This window comes from Patiria miniata, unplaced genomic scaffold, assembly GCF_015706575.1.
Source record: "Patiria miniata isolate m_02_andy unplaced genomic scaffold, ASM1570657v1 HiC_scaffold_3, whole genome shotgun sequence".
NCBI classification, from domain to species: Eukaryota; Metazoa; Echinodermata; class Asteroidea; order Valvatida; family Asterinidae; genus Patiria; species Patiria miniata.
Window position 1 is genome coordinate 29,505,358 of NW_024037069.1, and position 17,897 is coordinate 29,523,254.

Genomic DNA, 17,897 nt, shown 5'->3' on the forward strand with positions numbered 1-17,897 from the left:
GACATGAAAAATTGCATGCACTGACAGGGGACAAATGTTTTTGACGTGAATGCATTTTATCTAAGACTGTTTTTAAAAACATAATTGTCTCTCGTCCGATGAACGTAAACTCCCACAAGAGAAAAAGTCATATAACAAATCTTAGATATTAATAACTCAAATTAATATGTTTGGACATTAAATCTTAAAGATACGTATATTAAAGATAACTGATTCTGCCCTATTCATTGCATTAATCAAATCGCATATGAGGTTCCGCTAGCAGAATGAGTCGACATCGAAAATCCTGTTTATTGTTTCATCAGCCAGTATATGAAGATTGATAACGCTGACGCAAACCGTATAACACGCACGATGTTTGAGGTTCATTACGATGCTTCGGGTCATGTAGACAGTGCACTCGTGCACAATTAACAATCTCATATAATAAGAGAATCGAGTTGTGAACGTCATATTACATGTATTGTGCCCGCACCACAATGTAGGGACTAATATAATAGAAACCGCATGTTCCATTACCGGTTGTAATTCAAGTCTATATAAAGGGGACCGAGTTCCAGTGAAACCCAACCACTAGTCAACCGATGCTTGTCCTTTTCTTGGTCATGCTCTAACAATAGTGCCATTGCCACTCGTCACACACTAACTAGATAAGGCGACGTCGGTTTGAAGTTAATTTCCTATCGCGTAATATAAATTCGGTTGCTATAACGACGCTCATGCGTACTAAGGCTCACATGAAATAACATGCCACATCAATAAATATTTGCATTTGTCCTCACGTGAAAATTGCATGGTCGATTTGGGTGAAGTGTAAAATCGTTCTGTGCGGGTGTAATTCTTTTCTCGTTTATGTGCACTGAAAATTAGAAAAACAATAATGACAAACCGAAATAAAGTGCGCCAGCAACGTTTCAATTGTTTGCAGTAATCGCTTGGTGGCGCTCTGGCTCTGTCGAAATCGGACATGTCTGGCCTGCCAATTTTTTTTGAAGCAACTACGTGGGGAATTACAACCGACGGCTAGATAACGATGTCACTACCATCTTTATAGGGTTGGGAAAACTTTTTTACATTTCAAAGAAACTATTTCCATTAACCACTTTAGTAATTATTGGGAATAATGTTTATTTGCCAAAATTAGAAGCCATTGCATTACTTAGGTTGCACCAACCTCACGCGTTAACGATGCGCGCGCATTCAGTGGTCTTCGACCAATGGGATTGTGAAATTATACGCGCCCCTCAAACAAATAATAACGCGTGCAACACGCGTGTGAGTATGCATGGCGCCACCTCATTAATGGGAATCATCGGAAGTCTACATAAGATAAAGAGTTTAGATTCATAGATATCCAAATAGAGTACGAATTAATATACGACGTTTTCGTGGTAAGGTCGGCTATATGTTGATGTTGTTCGGGGACCCCGTTTGGCAATGATATCTTTTCTGCGTTATGTGTAGTTATAAGAAGGACTGTGCAACCTCAACGTTTTGGTGCTCTGTTAGCCTTCTGCATGTTACTTGGAGTAGTGTGCATCTATGCGTGTCTTACTAGAAGTCCATTGACACAAGTATAAACTGAAGTCTCACTAACTCGAAAGCATTAACAGTGTAACGCACCATCAGGCCACAGCAAGTACTTTAATACTCCCATGGCCCACCGACAAAAACCTCGCACTCGACCAAAATAAACCGCGGAGAAACAAAATACGTCCGTCGTTTATCGACCGTGTACTCCGTACAGTAGGTCCTCAACCTGCGAACAGCTTCTGCCACAAAGTGCGGGTACGCGTCCAGGAAGGAGCTTGTCTACCGCGCAGTGCGCGCACTTTCTGCTCGAGGTGATTGGCACGGATGACTGGCTTTACGCTTATAGCCATTCGCTTCTGCATCTATCTATATGCATCTCCCAAACGATCGCTCGTTCCGGGAGACTCTTTGCCCACTCCAACGAGGTTCTTGCACGCCTATTTGTATCTGTCAATACCCTCTTATTTCAGTTCCGGCCCCTCGACTCCTTCTCGTCTGATTATGTTGTTTTAACCGCGCGGTGTGTCATGCTTTAACTCCACGTCAGTCGGCGGAAAGGACTCTTTTTCTCTGATATTGCAGTCAGACCTTTAGCTAGTGCAAGGCTTTTGGCATGAATTAAGAGCACATGCGTAAGGCTCTACGCATTTTCACAGCACTGGAAGAGCCATGGCAAATTGGAATGTATCGCTGGATGGCCAGATACAACAAGCCAAACTCTGTGTGAGAGAAAAAAGTTAATTGTATTTTCCAGAAATAAAGGGCACTCGTTTGCAATGCAAAAGACCTGTTCTGATGTTAGCGACTTTACTCTTATTTGTTTGCTGTGGCGAATTCTCTGCGTGCAGTTTATTTGGCAACATTGGGCGGCAAAAATAAGGAACGTCTTTTGTCACAATTAAATGGAATAGCTTGTGATTTGACTTGTTGCTGGCTAGTTTATAAATCTGCTGACGAATGCTGCTAAGATGGTGAAGAGTATTAAAACATGCTCTCGTAGAAAAAAATGTACTAGACTATTACACTGCGCATGCGGTGTACAAACGTACATTTGTATTTTGAGGTCATGCCTATACAAGTTTACTAGCCTGGGTTCATGGACTACCTATCACGTAGACAGCTTATCACCTTTCTTGTATTAAAGACGATTTAAGAACAACCAACGTGCTCTTTTTACTTTTTGTTTACAGTATTCACGATGAGGCGTATTATATGAATATCAATGATATAAAAGTTAATATTTTCAGGTATCCACGAAATCGGAGAAATTCTTACCTTTCTGGTCTGGCTTTTATCAGCAGCGTAAACAGCATGTGCTTCAGACTCATTTTGCTGTACAGGGTGAGCAAAAAAAAACCAACCCAACCTAAATGTCGGGACCATTGTTTTAGTGAAGTTCTGCATAGCACTTTCAAAATCTAAAAAATGTACGCCCAATTCATTGGCTTTCTTTCAGTACAAGAATCATTCAAATCACTCATGTACTTTTCAAGTTACGGAGTTTTAAAAACAACCGCCGTTTTAAGGTTCTGTCCACGGATCACAACAAGTTCAGTGTTCTTTCAGCAAAACGAAAACAATTCACACACATCTCTATGTGATTTGTTTTCGTTTTGTTCAACGGATACCTACCGTCTTGTGATCCGTGGACAGAACATTAAAACGGTGGTTGTGTTTAAAATTCCGTAACTTGAAAAGTACATAAGTGATTTGAATGATTCTTGTACTAAAAGAAAGATTATGAATTGGGCCTTTATATCCAAGATTTTGAAAGTGCTACATGCAGAACTTCACTAAAACAATAGTCCCGACATTTGGGTTTCGTTTTTTTACTCGCCCTGTAAAGGGAGTCATCTAGAAATACGCTGGCTTTATTCCGTATTTGAATCAAACAGAGTGAAGGCGAACATTTAATTTATTCGTCATGTTAAAGATTGCTCCAGAACACACTGCATGTGTCTTTTTTGCTATTTACTCTGAATCGGCAGTGTATTTAGCGGGCTCGAAGATTTCCCATATCTCATAAGCGTGTCAAGAACTTTTTCTCTCTCAAGAAAAATCCTCTTGGCGGTTTTTCCTTCAAGATAGACTTTCCGCTGCTTTAATGTGAAGTGCACATCCAGGATTACTCCGCGGTGGTATATAGAGCACAGAAATCCACACTTCTTGCCCGGAGCAAATTTGGCACCCGAGACGAAGATTTGGTGGTTTTGTAATAAGAAGAATACCTAACGCTTGCGGCGGCAAACGACCCATTTAAAGACATTCACTAAAGGATTTGGTAGACATCACTGTGCATTATTTTAACAGCGTCACTGTAAGTGTGCTACCAGTTAATCGCACTAAGTGAATGGACCATATACGTTATATTCTAAACGTGCGTAAACTTATTGCTTATCACACACTCTAAAAACTCCTGGTTCGGATTGACCCAGAATCTGAATCTATATCTGCCCAGTCCTTTTCGGGGTCAAAATGACACATTTCTTGTTTGAAATGACTTAGAACAATGTAATTTTTGACCCGTAAAATGTAACTTTTGATCCGGCAAAGTGTCATTTTTGACCCGGAAAAGGACTGAGCAAATACAGATTTGTTCTGGGTCAATCGGACCCAGTAGTTTTTAGAGTGTAAACGTTATCAAGCAAACACAACTGCATTACTGTACGTGTATAATTGCACGATAATAACGTTGCCTCATTATAATGCAATATAGCTTATTTGGTGATTTTGCAGCGTTCCAAATAAATATGAGGGTTCTGGCTAAATGAGACAGAACTGGGCACAGGCGGTAGAAAGAGAAATGCAAAAAATTGATATGTCTATACACATGCATGTTTTAAAGAAATAGTGTAAACATCGTGGAATAAAGGTGTTTTTTATAGGAAAAACTATTGGCTTCTTTCATTTTTACGAACTCAAATTTTCGAAGGCCTTTTTCTCATATTTTACTTTTTTTGACATGTCGATCAACGCGAACTTTAAACAGCCATAACTTGCCAACGGAAGGTCCAATTGATGTGCAGCATACATTTTTGAAAGGAGAATTCTATTCGTTTTTCTTCTACCCGAAAACCCGTCATTTCGACCTCTGTAGCTCTTATATTATAATATGCCTTTAGGCTCGTACAGGCCATGACAGCCCGCGTACGGCTGTTAGGATAGGATTTGACATGTTTCCAACTATTTCCGCCTTAATTCCCGATTCCTCCATCGGGGTTGACATGCAAAGCTCACGATCAACTATTCACAGTAGTCTCCAATAACAGTCGCTCGGTCCCCCCCCCCCAATCGATGGTGCTACTGATAACTTTATTGACTGTCACACGCTGAAATGGTCTGTACTTTTGGAATTACAATTTGAGGAAATCCACACGAGTTGCGATGGTAATGAAAACGTCGGGCCGCGGACGGTTCCATCCGTCAACGCTATCGCGGCTCGTGACGTCATTAAGGTGGTCGTCGATCTTTAGTTTCCCGCCAATTTTCTTCTTGGGTTACGGCGATTGTGCCCGCGAGTGTTTACGCTACGAGTCGAGATGAGAGTGAAGATCGCCCACCATTACCACGTGCGCGTGTCGTATGCAGCATGTTCTTGCCGGATACGGTAACTTGGAGTAGTCTAGGCGTAGTGCGTTGACCAGCATGCTATACGAGTTTTGAATGAGCTGGTTTTTGATCTTGCAAATTCAAAAGCGACATACAAGGACAATGTGTGGGTGTGCCTTGTCTATGCGTTTGTCGATTTATATTGCGCGATTCAGCCGCAACCTTAGACTTGTCAACCGTCCTTTTCCATTCTTTTTTTTAAATGAAAAATCGGCCCAAGCAAGGTTATAAAAGCCACTCTTATCAAAGGGCTAGAAAGAAGAAAATATGATGAAGAGAAAATATATTAATCAGGAAAGCTGAAGGTACTCAAGGTAAGCAATAATGTCCCTCTTTAGGCTAGATCATAGAACGGAGGGAAACAGCGACTAGGCAAGGAGATCCAAATAGATACAGCACGTTGGAAAAAGCTGTTAGAGTGGTTCTTTGTTCTACATCTCAGCACTGCTACAGTGTATGGGTGAGAGGAAGCAGAGAGTCTTGTTGCACGCTCAAACACCCTGACACAGATGTCAGTTCTTATTAGTTGTATTGTTTTGGGGCGGAATTTTAACCAGCATGTCAACAGCCATGAAATGACACCATTCATTTCAGCCCTCATTAATTTTACGAGGGAAAGCCTGACGGATAGATCATGTCAGTAAACATTTTCAAAACATTTGTAAAACATTTGTGTAAAAAGAATTCCGATAAGTGTCATGTTACTTTCTTCGGTACTCTGGTCACATTTGTACTGGAAAGCGACTTACTCCGACACGCATCGGCACTATTTCAACTTTGCACAAGCAATAACTGCGAACGCTAAGGTAACTTTGAAAGCAATTTTAAAAGGATCTAATTCTGATAACTCCAGTTTACTGGAGTTGTTTGAACATAATGCACATGTTTTTTGTGGTTTGCGATTGTAATGTCTGTCTGTCTCGGGCAATTTCCGTTTCCAGTGTAAAAAAAGTAAAGTCTGTCACGAGCAAATGTGGCCCATCAGGCCGGCGTTTATCTTCGGTTTCAGTAGCATGAAACGACTGAAAATATTACTATTCCCCCCTGGACGGAATGCTAGTCAATCGCAGGTTACTAGCTTATGCCAGTACTAATTTTTACTCCTGGGTGGAGAGAGGCAAGTGGGGGTGAAGTGGCTTGCCCAATGACACGGCATATGGCCAGCGGCTGGATTCGAACCCATGACCCTCTGATGACCACTAGTCCACAGTCCCCCACTGCCTCCGATCTTAAAGTACATTGCTACATTCGATTGGAAGTCTCCAAGCGGCAGTCTTTTGGGTAAAACCGGGGAAATGTCACGTGCCGCTTAAACCGGAACAAAACTTAACCAGCCTGAACATGGAATTATTCACGCCTCGGATATGTACACGGCTGCCGCCTGTCGAACGTGACGTACATAAGGTGTAAATAGAATCGTCATGTGAAGCGTGTTGAGTCGATATATTTTAGAGCGGAGTTGGGCGGCACCGTAACGGGATTTTGCTACGGCAGGGATACTTCGCCGGGCGGCAAAATGTCTCCAAAGCCTCGGCGTGCCTGGGCAAAAGAATGCAGCTAACTGTCAAACAGGCTTAGCATTTCCCAGACTTGATCAGGAGACGAGGTATAGCTTCGTTGTCTGTTTTGTTTCGAGTATATTCTCGACTGTGAGAAAAGACAAGCGGATCGAGAGGGGCCCAAGATGGGTTTCGATCTGAAAATCCGAATCACTGACTTCACTCGAGACGTATGGATTTCGAGACATACGTACGCCATGTTTTAATTACGCTACCAAAATGATCTTGCAGATCTTAATGCATCCATTATTGTGTCCAGGGCAGCAGATGTTGACTGCAAGTGGTCTATTTGTATGTAGAAGGTACTCGTATATGTACCGGTTCTGGATGCGGTGTTTTTATCTGCAGCACACATCGTCAATGGATCATGATTATTCAGCTACTTCGATATTGATTCATAAGAAAATAACAATGACGTCACACCATTGCTATCACTCACCAGCATGTACACATGTACATAAAAGCATTGCAAAGAACGGCTTTCTTCGAGCTGCCACAGTGACCTAGTGGATAGTGGAACGAACCTATGTCCATTTTCATCGAATATTTTTGTTGGCTGAGATAAGTTTAATTGAAGGGAACCACTACGAGAACCTAAATGTCTTCCATCCACACAGCGTGATAAATATTCATGTTAGGGTGTACGTGTTCTACATAACCCCTGAGGACAAACACACGGGAGAACAACAGATCATTTCAGTCCTCGCGCGTTGGGCCTTTTGTTGTAAACGGTACGTCCTCTGTAGTAGGTTCGTGTGCTTAGTCTACGGGAGAGTGTTATATTAAAGGGACAAAGCGAAACACAAAGCATTGTCCTCGGGAGTATAGTAAAACCAGAGTGTGTGCGTGATGTGTGATTGGTTAAAATACGATGTATGCTGTGAAAAAAAATACGCGTACTGGATATCAAGAAGCATCTATTTTTCAAAACACTTGTAGTTGCTGCCATCGTCTTTCATAAAAAAAAATTTACTTCGCGTCCTTGCCTTAATCAGCTAAAAATGAATTGAAATAAAGAGGCTGTTACGACAAAAACGGACAGGTCTGAATTTGGACGGAAAGTTCTTCCACCTAGCCAGACTGCCCCATCTTTATCTTGTGAAGAAAGCCACAGCAAGGCTTTTAACGGACAGTACCCTTCCAGGGTAGCTGTTTTGCCTGTTATTCAGGGACTCTTATTCAGGGACGCAGTTTCTCAGGAACACGATATAGGGGAGCCATTTCGGAGAGTATCGATTTCCGCAATGCAGGTCTGCAGACGAAGATTCCGTGCTAGATAAACAGAGCAAGGACGAGAAATAAGAGGAGCTATGCAAGAAATCTGTTTCCACACATCATAATTTTTATTTTTTTTTACGAGGGGTGGTATTTTCATTGGGATTTGGAATCTTTTAAATCCGTAAATGCATATTAAATTGCCGGAAATGTAGCTTGGTTTAATTCCATCCGCAGTTCATCTTGTGTCCCTGCGAATGAAATGTCCAGTGTTCATTTAATTGCAATGCCGTGTTCCGAATGGTTGGCCTTGGTCCTTTAATAACGCATCTTGTGTTTTCCAGAGGCTGCATCATGATGTATTAAACCTTCAAATAACAATAATTAGCAAATCTGTGTATTAGAGGGTTCCATAGTAAACACGCATAGCGGACATGACTCTCGTTTGCTTCTGCGGTATGAAATATTGTATTTGTTATCCAATGTAAAAACTTCACAAAATCATGTTGTTGTTATAGGTGTTGTTTTTCTTCTGTTTGTTGGGTATTTTTTAAAGACTTTTCAAATGAGTAAAGAAGGAGTGGCTTTATTTTAAAGGAGGATTTACGAATCGTCTTGAATGTCGTCAGTTATCTACTGTCACTACAGACAGTGATAGAATCGAAAATAACATTGCTTGGAGATGTAACGCCCCAATTACGGCATCCGTCCAACTACAGTTGGGACGGTCCCAACTGTACTTACGGTCCCAACTATACATTGTAATTGCGATCATCTTGTATTTTGAATGAAGTACTGTATATCTAACAGTGCACTTGACACAGCACCATTTGGGGAAACAAATCAATTTAATCGTATATGCCGCTTTGAGGAAAATTGAGGCATACATAAAGAAACTTCGCCCAGCCAGTGAAAGAATTGGCACATATTAATTTTTTTCAATTTAAGTTTATTGCAAGACCATTTCTTTTCGTCTCAGGACCTGTTAATAGAGACAATTGTGCAAGATCTCGACAAAAAAACTAAACTGTTTGATTTTTGTTTAAACTAATGTTTCTGAACTCTTGTCTTCTACAGACTACTGGATGACGACGAAGACAATTTGGATTCCTGCATAGCCGAGTATCTTGCCAATGGGGAGGCTACCTCTGTCGACCATCTACCCGGTAAGCAGAGGAAAAAAGCCTACAGATATACTCTCCGATAATGGGGTAATAATGGGCTTCAGGCGTGAACAAAAGAGGGCGCTTTTTAACTTAGCAAGTGGGAAGTGTGATGGGGCGGGGACCAGTCAGAATAGAGAGATGCGAGGTTATAATAGAGAATTAACCTCGTAGGTTCATGTGCCAGATTATCCGTCTTTAACATGCGAATCATTAATTGGGATCTTAAAAAAAAAACAATTTATCAAAAGTTACGAGCCTGTTGTCAAAACGCTTCGTCTATGGCTGATATGTGCCAACTACGTTTAGCACCATACTTTTTGCAATAATAGCGACGACGAAAAAGAGAAACTGTGAAGCTGCATCTGACATAAAAATTTAACGAACGTGCATTTCCCGATCGTCTGCTTTCCGGTCAGACAGAAGGCAGACAAAGAGTTGACTTTCAGGTACCGAGGTACTGGGACAAGAAATCTTCATATTTTCCTGCTCAACAATTTCCTGTCTTCTTCTCTCCTACTTATGGGAGAGCAATACAATTTGGATTAATATTGATCAGAATAATAATGCACAGTTTCGACGACTATTGAGGAGAAACACAGATGTCAACATATTGGCCTAAAATAATGGACATTGCCATGCCCGTGATTACGACGGGCAGAAAGGCTGCCTGTGCCCCTGAACGTACGTCGGAGGCCTAGGCCTATGGGCAATTTCAATGACATGCTAGACACAGAATTTTGGTACGCACGGAATATTTGTGCTTAGCAAAAACAGGGGCCAATTTCATAAAGCTGCTTAAGCACACAAATTTGCTTAAGCACAAAAAAACCCTTGTTTAATATAATCATGTTACCGGCCAAAACTCTATGCGACGTACATTGCTTGTGACTGGTATTTAGCTGTTGTGGACTTAGCATAACCAGTCGCATGCAGTTTTGGTGAATAACCTGCCGATTATATAAAGCATTTTTTTGTGCTTAAGCAAATTTTATGCTTTAAGCAGCTCTATGAAATTTTCTCCAGGTTACTAGCCAAAATGTCAAGGACGTGTATTGCGTGTTTCTGGTCCTCAAAGACATTCTGCTTAGCAAATTCTTCTACGTTTAAGGAGATCAGTGATGTTGCCCCAGCTGTAATTGCACCTTGCATTTATTCCTGACAGACATACCTGAAGAGGAGCCGATGCAGACAGGCGAAGCTGAGACAGTAGTGGTGGACTTCTCGTCTGAGCGTGCCGAGGAGGAACGCTCGCCCGTCTCACCTCGGCGGGTCTCCTTTCAAGTGGTCCCCATCAGACAGAAACAAGCAAAGTACGTCCGAAGGTAGGCGCTAAAGTTCCTTTTGACCTTGAGCTTGCCACGCCTGCATGATGGTACAGTGAAATAGGGTTAAGGATGAGCTGGTTAAACGTGTAGAAATGACATGAACTAGTTAATATCCCATCGGCATCTTTCCCGGACAAAAGCGAAAAAAAAACCTTAGCAAAATCCAAGAACCAGTCGCGAGCAATCGTTCACATGGAATATTGGCCGATTGCAAGTATTTGCTCAAGGAAATTTGGTTTTGCTAAGTCCTCAATGAAATGAGCCACATAATCCTAAGATGCTGCTTTCACAGTACTACTCCATTAAACCTTTTAAATCGTATCTGTTGAACACCACTGAACAGTTAGGTTGACTGTTTCCCAATGTTTCAATTTAACTAAATATAAATATTCTTTCATTGACAGGTACACTGAGGGAGATTTTCATCACTTGAAATTATCCCGGATTAAACCTTCCGGTGATTCCATGAAGGCTTTCTCCCTGGACTACGACTGCCAACGGAACAGCGACCGCAGGACCCATTCCCCAGGACGCCCCACCAGGACCAGCCTACCCACGCCTGACGACCTCCAGTGGCACAAACCCCTAAACGATGACCCACTCCAACCACGCGGTATGACCGTCAAAGCCCAGGTTCACATCCAACCGACAGAGCAGGGCAAAGCACCGGAAGCAGATGGCATCAAGTCCAGGGATCTCTCCCCAGGCGGGCAGGCTCGCCTGCACGCACCCTCGCACCTGCAGCTCCGCTCCCCGAGGAAAAACAGCCGCGACAAGGCGGCTTCGGAAGCCGACAGGGAGAGCGAATCCATAGGGTTCGTACCCATACCCGCCGAAAACCAAGCTGGATTCGCGGAGCCCATCAGCAGCGAGGGCTCAGAGGGTAACGGGAAAATGACGACCAAAGGAATGCGGCGGGCCCCCAATGCGCCGCTTAAGTTCCACCCTCCACCGCAGATAGAAATCTGCGAGAAACCGACACCAGATCAGGAATTACGAACCGGGGCTTATCGAGAACTCTGGCAGCTTCGCACTACGCTTGAAATGGAGGATTCGGGAAGCTTAAGCTCGGAACCAGATACCGTAATTCCAGCCGAACGTGGAAAAGTAGAAGGGCCTGTCCAAGAAGGTGACGGTGAGAGCCAGTATTTGGAGCCCAGCGATTCGGCACTTTCTCCGACTGACACATCGGCAGCAGAAGCTGATGACGGGAAAAACAGACTCACAGTTGTGCAGAGGTATAAGTTCAACACACATGGTAAAAATGACAGCTTTGAGCAGATGTTTAGCAGCATCAGTACTGAGGAGTCAGACACATCGGAGAGAAGCAAAGGAGGGGACAGTTCTGGGAAAGACAGTGCAAGTAAACTCAAGCAGATGCAGGCCGACAGTGGATACACGTCAATAGAACACAAGAATGAAGTCTCGGAGCAGCAAAAGAGGTATCTGTTTGCATCGGCCGACAGAGATAGCACGAGTTTGGAGAGCTGCGCTCCTGCTTTGTCGAGCGAGAGCAGCCCGATCGGAGAAAGGCCCCTGTCGTCAGGGACTGACAGTGCGGTACTTTCAGAGACCAGCAAGGAGGAATCCTTGCCCACTAATATCCACGGTGTGAGAAGGAGGAGTGATCGACGAACAGCCTCAACAAAACGACGCGAATTCATTGCAGAGAAAGGCGAAGCCATCTTTGGCAGCTTCAGTTTTCCGGAAGAGGAGAGCGAAGCTGACTCGCAGACAATAACAGGATCGGTTAGTGAGAAATCAGTCGGTGTTGCAGGTGACTCGGCAAACGAATCGTCGGAGCGCATCCGCAACAGCAATCGAGTGGGTAGGATCTTCCGTGTCCAGGGAGAGCACCGACTGAGGTTTTATCCCAAGGGGAGGGATTACAGCATCGACGAAAAGACAGATGCCTTGTTCAAGGAATTCATGCGATCAGACGCAATGTTTGATGCGCCAACATCGAGGCGAAGTCGTCCGCCTCGCAATCGTAGACTACAATTGCAGCATAAGCAACACAGTGACTCTCAGATAGACCCAACGCGCAAAATGGTTGACGCGTCGTCTTCTCCGGATGTTAGAAGCGCCAGTTTTGATCACAAAGGAGAATCAGCGAAAGAGAGACTGACCCACCTGCTCCCTAGCTCCAGCTCAGCTAAGAAGCTGAGTCCTCAGGACAGTGTGGAAGAGGATTACCTCCGCAAAGAGAGCGGCAAAATTTGGGACGGGAACCGACCACCTGCCAGGAAACGCGATCTAGAAGAACTGCCACCCAAAGATCGTGAACCATCAAATCGACATGAGCACAGCGAAGAGTCTCGGGCTTCAGCGCAGCCCTCGCCGAGATTAGAACTTGAGGATGTCTCATGTCGGCCGAGCGCCTTCCGTTGTGTGAAAAAGTCTCCGAAACTAAAAAGATCGCATGCCTCCATAGCTCCAGAAGATGAGGCCTTGTCAGACAAACCTCGCGCCCACGAAGAGCAGCCTCCGTTATCCAAAGGGAAAATTGTATCTCAGACCACACTAGTACGACCGACAGCCATCCATCCTAAAGAAAGCTTACCCAGCAGCCACGGTGCAGCGGGTCATCGTGATTCTCCAAGAAACAGCGGCCATTACTCCTCGAAAGGAGAGCTAAGAGATGAAGCGTACCGCCACCGAGACCCCCACCCGTCAGGTGGAAGCGAGCCTCCACTGCATCGGAGGGGCCGAAGTCCCGGCCGGGACAGAAGCCCGTGGAGGTCCCCTCAGACCCCAACTGCCACCCATTCGCAAGAAGGTGAAAGAGAGTACGCAGACAGGAGGGCCAAGTCTCCCTTGAGGATGCACAGCGCCGGCAGTAGTCAGGGTAGTGCCGAGTGGAGTGATGAAAGAGGCTTCCTAGGCGTCCCGTCCAAAGACCATCTTGACAGACCGCACAGCGCGTCCTCTCTTCTCAGACTTCAACGAGAAGCTGCCTCGCCGCAGTTTGAGAGGCATTACAGTGATGAGACCTACGATGCTCCGCGACGCGATCGCAGCATAGACTACGATACCAAGCTAGAGGCTGACCGGGAACACAGAGGGTCATCCGGACGACTTCACCCTTTACGGTGCCATCCTGGAAGGCATATACGACCCGCCACGGTCAGAACCAGCTCCGAGACGAACATTTTAGAAACCAGGGATGGGCACAAGCGGAGCCGTGCCCACGACCTGAGGAGGCAGCATTACGGTAGAGCTCACAGCGCCCTGGATGTATTCGCTGCGAACAAGCCTCCACCGAAAGACCCACTCAGATCAAGACCGCCTCCAGAGAGGCTCTCCGTCAGGTCAATGACATTAGACTCTCCGAACAGTCCAGGAGCAGTACCCAAAGAACGCAGACACCCACTAGATATCCCAAAAGAGGAAAGGAGACATCCTTTAGAGGGACTGAAAGACGAAAGGAAACACCCTTTAGATATCTTTAGTAAGGAGGAACGCAAACACCCTCTAGAGGGTCTGAAAGATGAGCGCAAACCTTCAAAAGAAGAACGCAGGCATCCTCTAGATGGATACAAGGAGAAACATAAAGACAGTACAGCACCTCTACGGTGGTAATACACGTTTTAACTAGGTTAGAATTAGAATATTAAAATAAATGTATATTTGCGAAAAAACCTCCAAAAAAAAAACACACTAAAAGAACTAACTAAATAGCACTGAAAACATTTGGTGCTTATCCAATAACATACATGTGTATGTTGAACTGTACATAATAATTTTAAAGTACCATATTCTTTTAATTTTCCAAATGTATCATTTTATATGCCTTGATTAAAGGAAAAGTTGCAGCATTTTCTATTCTATATGATTATTGTTCATTAATTTGTATAATAAGAAAAGACTATAGATATCGTATATTGTAAAATAGGCTTGTAACAAAAACACTTGATATTACGGTTGAGTAGTGGTTGTGCATAAATCTGAATAACTTTACAGAACTTCAGCAGCTTTTTATACCACACTGTAGTTTTGAATATTAACGGAATGTCTTTAAATAGCACACTGCAGAAAAAAATTTAGATTAGTTTGAATATTATATTACAATTCTACTATGAATAGTACAGTAAACAAAAATCATTTCGTTTTGGAAATGAGTCAGAACTGTAAAGGTTCATTTCTTTCTAATTCGGGTGACGAGGTGCAATTTGAGAAAGGTGCAATCATTTACCCCAACTCCTTGACATTCTCATTCATGTTAAACAGTTGTTTGATTACTATCTTGTATATACACCGAAAAGGAGACTTATTTATGTACGTACACTGCGTGTACCTTTCGTGCCGAGACTTTAAGATGTAAAACAAATCGATCATTATGATGAAATATTTTACTACGTGTAATGGTGTTTACAATTTCCGACGACATGCCTTGTATATAATGAGTAACTCAGATTCGTGAAATGCAAACAGTAAAGTGCTGCAATTTTGCAATGACTGTGAACAGAAGGTGTAGCCTATTCATAATTTATAGCAACATGTGAGCACTACTGTACATATTTTTTTACACTGCTGCTCCCTTTAGCATTAAACAGTTCACAGTTTAACTGTAGGCACGAAGTCGTAGTCTCGACTATTTTAGGGAAGGTCAGCTATTTTTCGGAAAGTCATTTTAGGGAAACTATTTTAGGAAAAGTCAGCTTGAGTCAGATTGCACCGTTTCTAGTTGTGAGTATCAATATTTTACATGACAGTGAAGCATACTTTAAGCAAACTTAAAAAAAAAACATTTCTGCAGGTCTTCGTTTGGGATAAACACAACGGGTATTCATGCCCTTGTAGACTTCAATTTTGTTTTGGTCCCATAATGACTGTTTTCCCCGTAAGAAAACAAAGTGCTGCAAGTCCAGTTTTAAAACTGCTAAAAAAATAAGCATTGTTAAAATATTAACCATGTAGTGAAAATCTAGATTAAAAGGGTGTTTTGTTGGTACCGCATAATCCCGTAGACAATTGAAATCAGCTGCACTGTATTGGTAGATTTGATGGGTTTTGCACTAAACACTGCACAGACAAGGGGATTTAAAGTTCGAAGGAAAATTAGGGGGAAAATTTGGCCAAAAAAAAACCCTTTCAAAGTACAGAATGTTAGTTTTGATATCGTTTCGTCGTTTCTTTTGAAAGATAAATTCCAAACAATATTTTGAGGCTATTGCACTCTTTAAAAATAATGGGAAATTTTTGACCAACTTTTTGCCCAATGTTGGTCTACATATCAACAGGTTAAATAATTGGTTAATTATTGCCCAACCGGGGTCGGGCAGTTGTTTTCCCAAACGATTGGTAAATGCCGTTTGTTTAAAATTTGGGATGCTATCCTCTATCCTTTCATTGGTTATTGTAATTTACATAATATTTGATGGTTACTTAAGTGGTGGCAACAGATATCGGTGTCCTGTTGACCAATCCCAGCACAGTATCAATACTATCACGAACGCCCTCTTCAATGGCGAAACTATTATGCTAGATTTTATTAAAATAATCCGTCATGGGGCAGTTGCTTTGTGCAATTGCATGCACAACGGTTTCTCCATTGATGGTGACCTCGTGTGAGTACAGTGATCACGTGGGCCGGATTCGTCTAAATAGACCAATCAGAGGTATCATTGTAAATTCACGGAGGCCCCTTTCAATGGCGAAAACATTCTGGCACTCATTGTACAAAGTAACTGCCACGTGAAGGATTATTTGAACAATAGCTAGCACAATGCTATCGCCACTGACGGGAGCGCTCTGTGAGTGTACAGGTTATGGCGTGCTTGGATCGGTCTGGTATAACATTCAGACTTTTATAAAATATATTCATGTTGATTCTCCATCAAAAGCTTTCGTATGTTCTCAATTTGTGTGTACTTAGAAATGCGAAACGTGTAGGGAAAGGTTTTTCAGGGCGTCACAATTTACCGTTGCATTGCAGTGTTTGGATTGGAGTGTTTCCACATGCGCAGTGTAGCCAACAAAAGAAAATGGCGACATGTGTCTGCTGCCACCAATCGGTCGAAAAGTGTCCTTTTGATTGTAACTTTTCAGTGAAAATAACCTATGTCATCGGACTGTCCCATCTTTTGGAAAGGGGTTAATTATGCTGGAATTCCTCGCATTCTGTATCTCCTCCGTGGCCTTAAATATTTCGTCTGTTTTACAAATGTTTGACAAAAAGGCCTTGAAATGTTGTCGAAATTAAGAATAAATGGGTGGAAAGATGAGGAAAAACGGAGGACGTCTCGAGTTCGTTTCTTTCCGATGTGTACTCCCATTGTTTTCCCTGGTGGGTTTCACCAAATTTAAGAATCGTAGTTGGTTTTTCAATAAGAATATCTTTCACATCTTTATCTCATAAATACGTTCACATAGCTGGCAGTTTTGAGTTGGGGAGGGGCTGTGTGTTAGGAGCGATGTGTGCAACAGTTAAGAGTGGTTTTTTTTTTCTTGACTTCAGTTCGCGAATATTTCAAAGGTTTGAGTTTCATGAAATGCAATACTTTGACGTAAAGTCGTATGAATATGTCACTTTTCGAGTGAACAGAGCCCGACATTTCAACGATGCAGGAGAAACAGTCATGACTATTGATTCAAATGGTGCGCCCGTCTTATCTCTGACGTCATAATGATAACAGTTTGTCCTCTGAAGCGGCGGCGAGATATAAGTCAGCCCTGGAGGGCGCTGTTACTGTAGACAATGAGAACGAACTTTCCGGCCCTCGACTATATATACACATGAATTCGAGTGCAAGAAATTACCGATGTCGGCAACAAACATCTAAATTCACGGGGTTTTTCTAAAGATAACAATCTCCACAGCTCTCATGGAACCAATAACAAATACTTTTGGCGTTTATTAAATTCTAGTTCCTTTTGATAAAACATTTACCAACGCTTAGAGTGAGAATTAAAAAAAATGGCGCATAGCTGTTGCGATAATACGAAAGGCTACCTCTTTCAAAGTTCAGTTTAAAATGCACGCACCTATGCATGTCGTAGAATACTGTAACAAGGCTGCACTCAATGCGCTGTTTCCAGGGCAAAAAAAGTAAGAACGGACAGTAATGAATACAAAGTTCCAACGGATATAAAGTGCGTACAAAACACTTGTAGTAGGCATATTTTGGAGAAATATTTATTCTGATCATGCAACTTAAGGTTTCAGTTAAAAAAACAATGGAAATTTTCTCATAGGCCTATATCAGATCTGTAACAAGCTTGATCGAAAATATCTCGGAAGCTGCGGGCCAACGAATATGAGTTACGTGATTGTGCCATGTAATTTCTGGAAGGAGTAGTGTTTTAGTAAAAAAAAAAAAATCAGGTTTTGACCCCAGTAACTCCATCATGACCTTTGACCCCAGTTTGGTCATGTAACATGTTGGGGCCTAGCTACTGATACTTTTGACAAAGTTTGGTTAAAATCGGTGAAATGTACACTGTTATTTCGGTTGTGTAAAAAATCAGACGGTTGTGTACTATATGAA

General features: G+C 42.7%; 1 protein-coding gene across 1 annotated transcript in view; it reads left to right on the plus strand.

The window, feature by feature from the left end:
- Window positions 1-15,596, plus strand: part of LOC119738523 — a 44,808-nt gene extending 29,212 nt beyond the window's left edge. Inside the window, exons 5-7 of the mRNA XM_038213426.1 lie at window positions 8,994-9,082; window positions 10,245-10,404; window positions 10,812-15,596. Coding sequence (XP_038069354.1) covers window positions 8,994-9,082; window positions 10,245-10,404; window positions 10,812-13,989 — 3,427 coding nt within the window. The 3' untranslated portion in view covers window positions 13,990-15,596. The remainder of the gene's footprint in view (window positions 1-8,993; window positions 9,083-10,244; window positions 10,405-10,811) is intronic.
- Window positions 15,597-17,897: the final 2,301 nt, after the last annotated feature.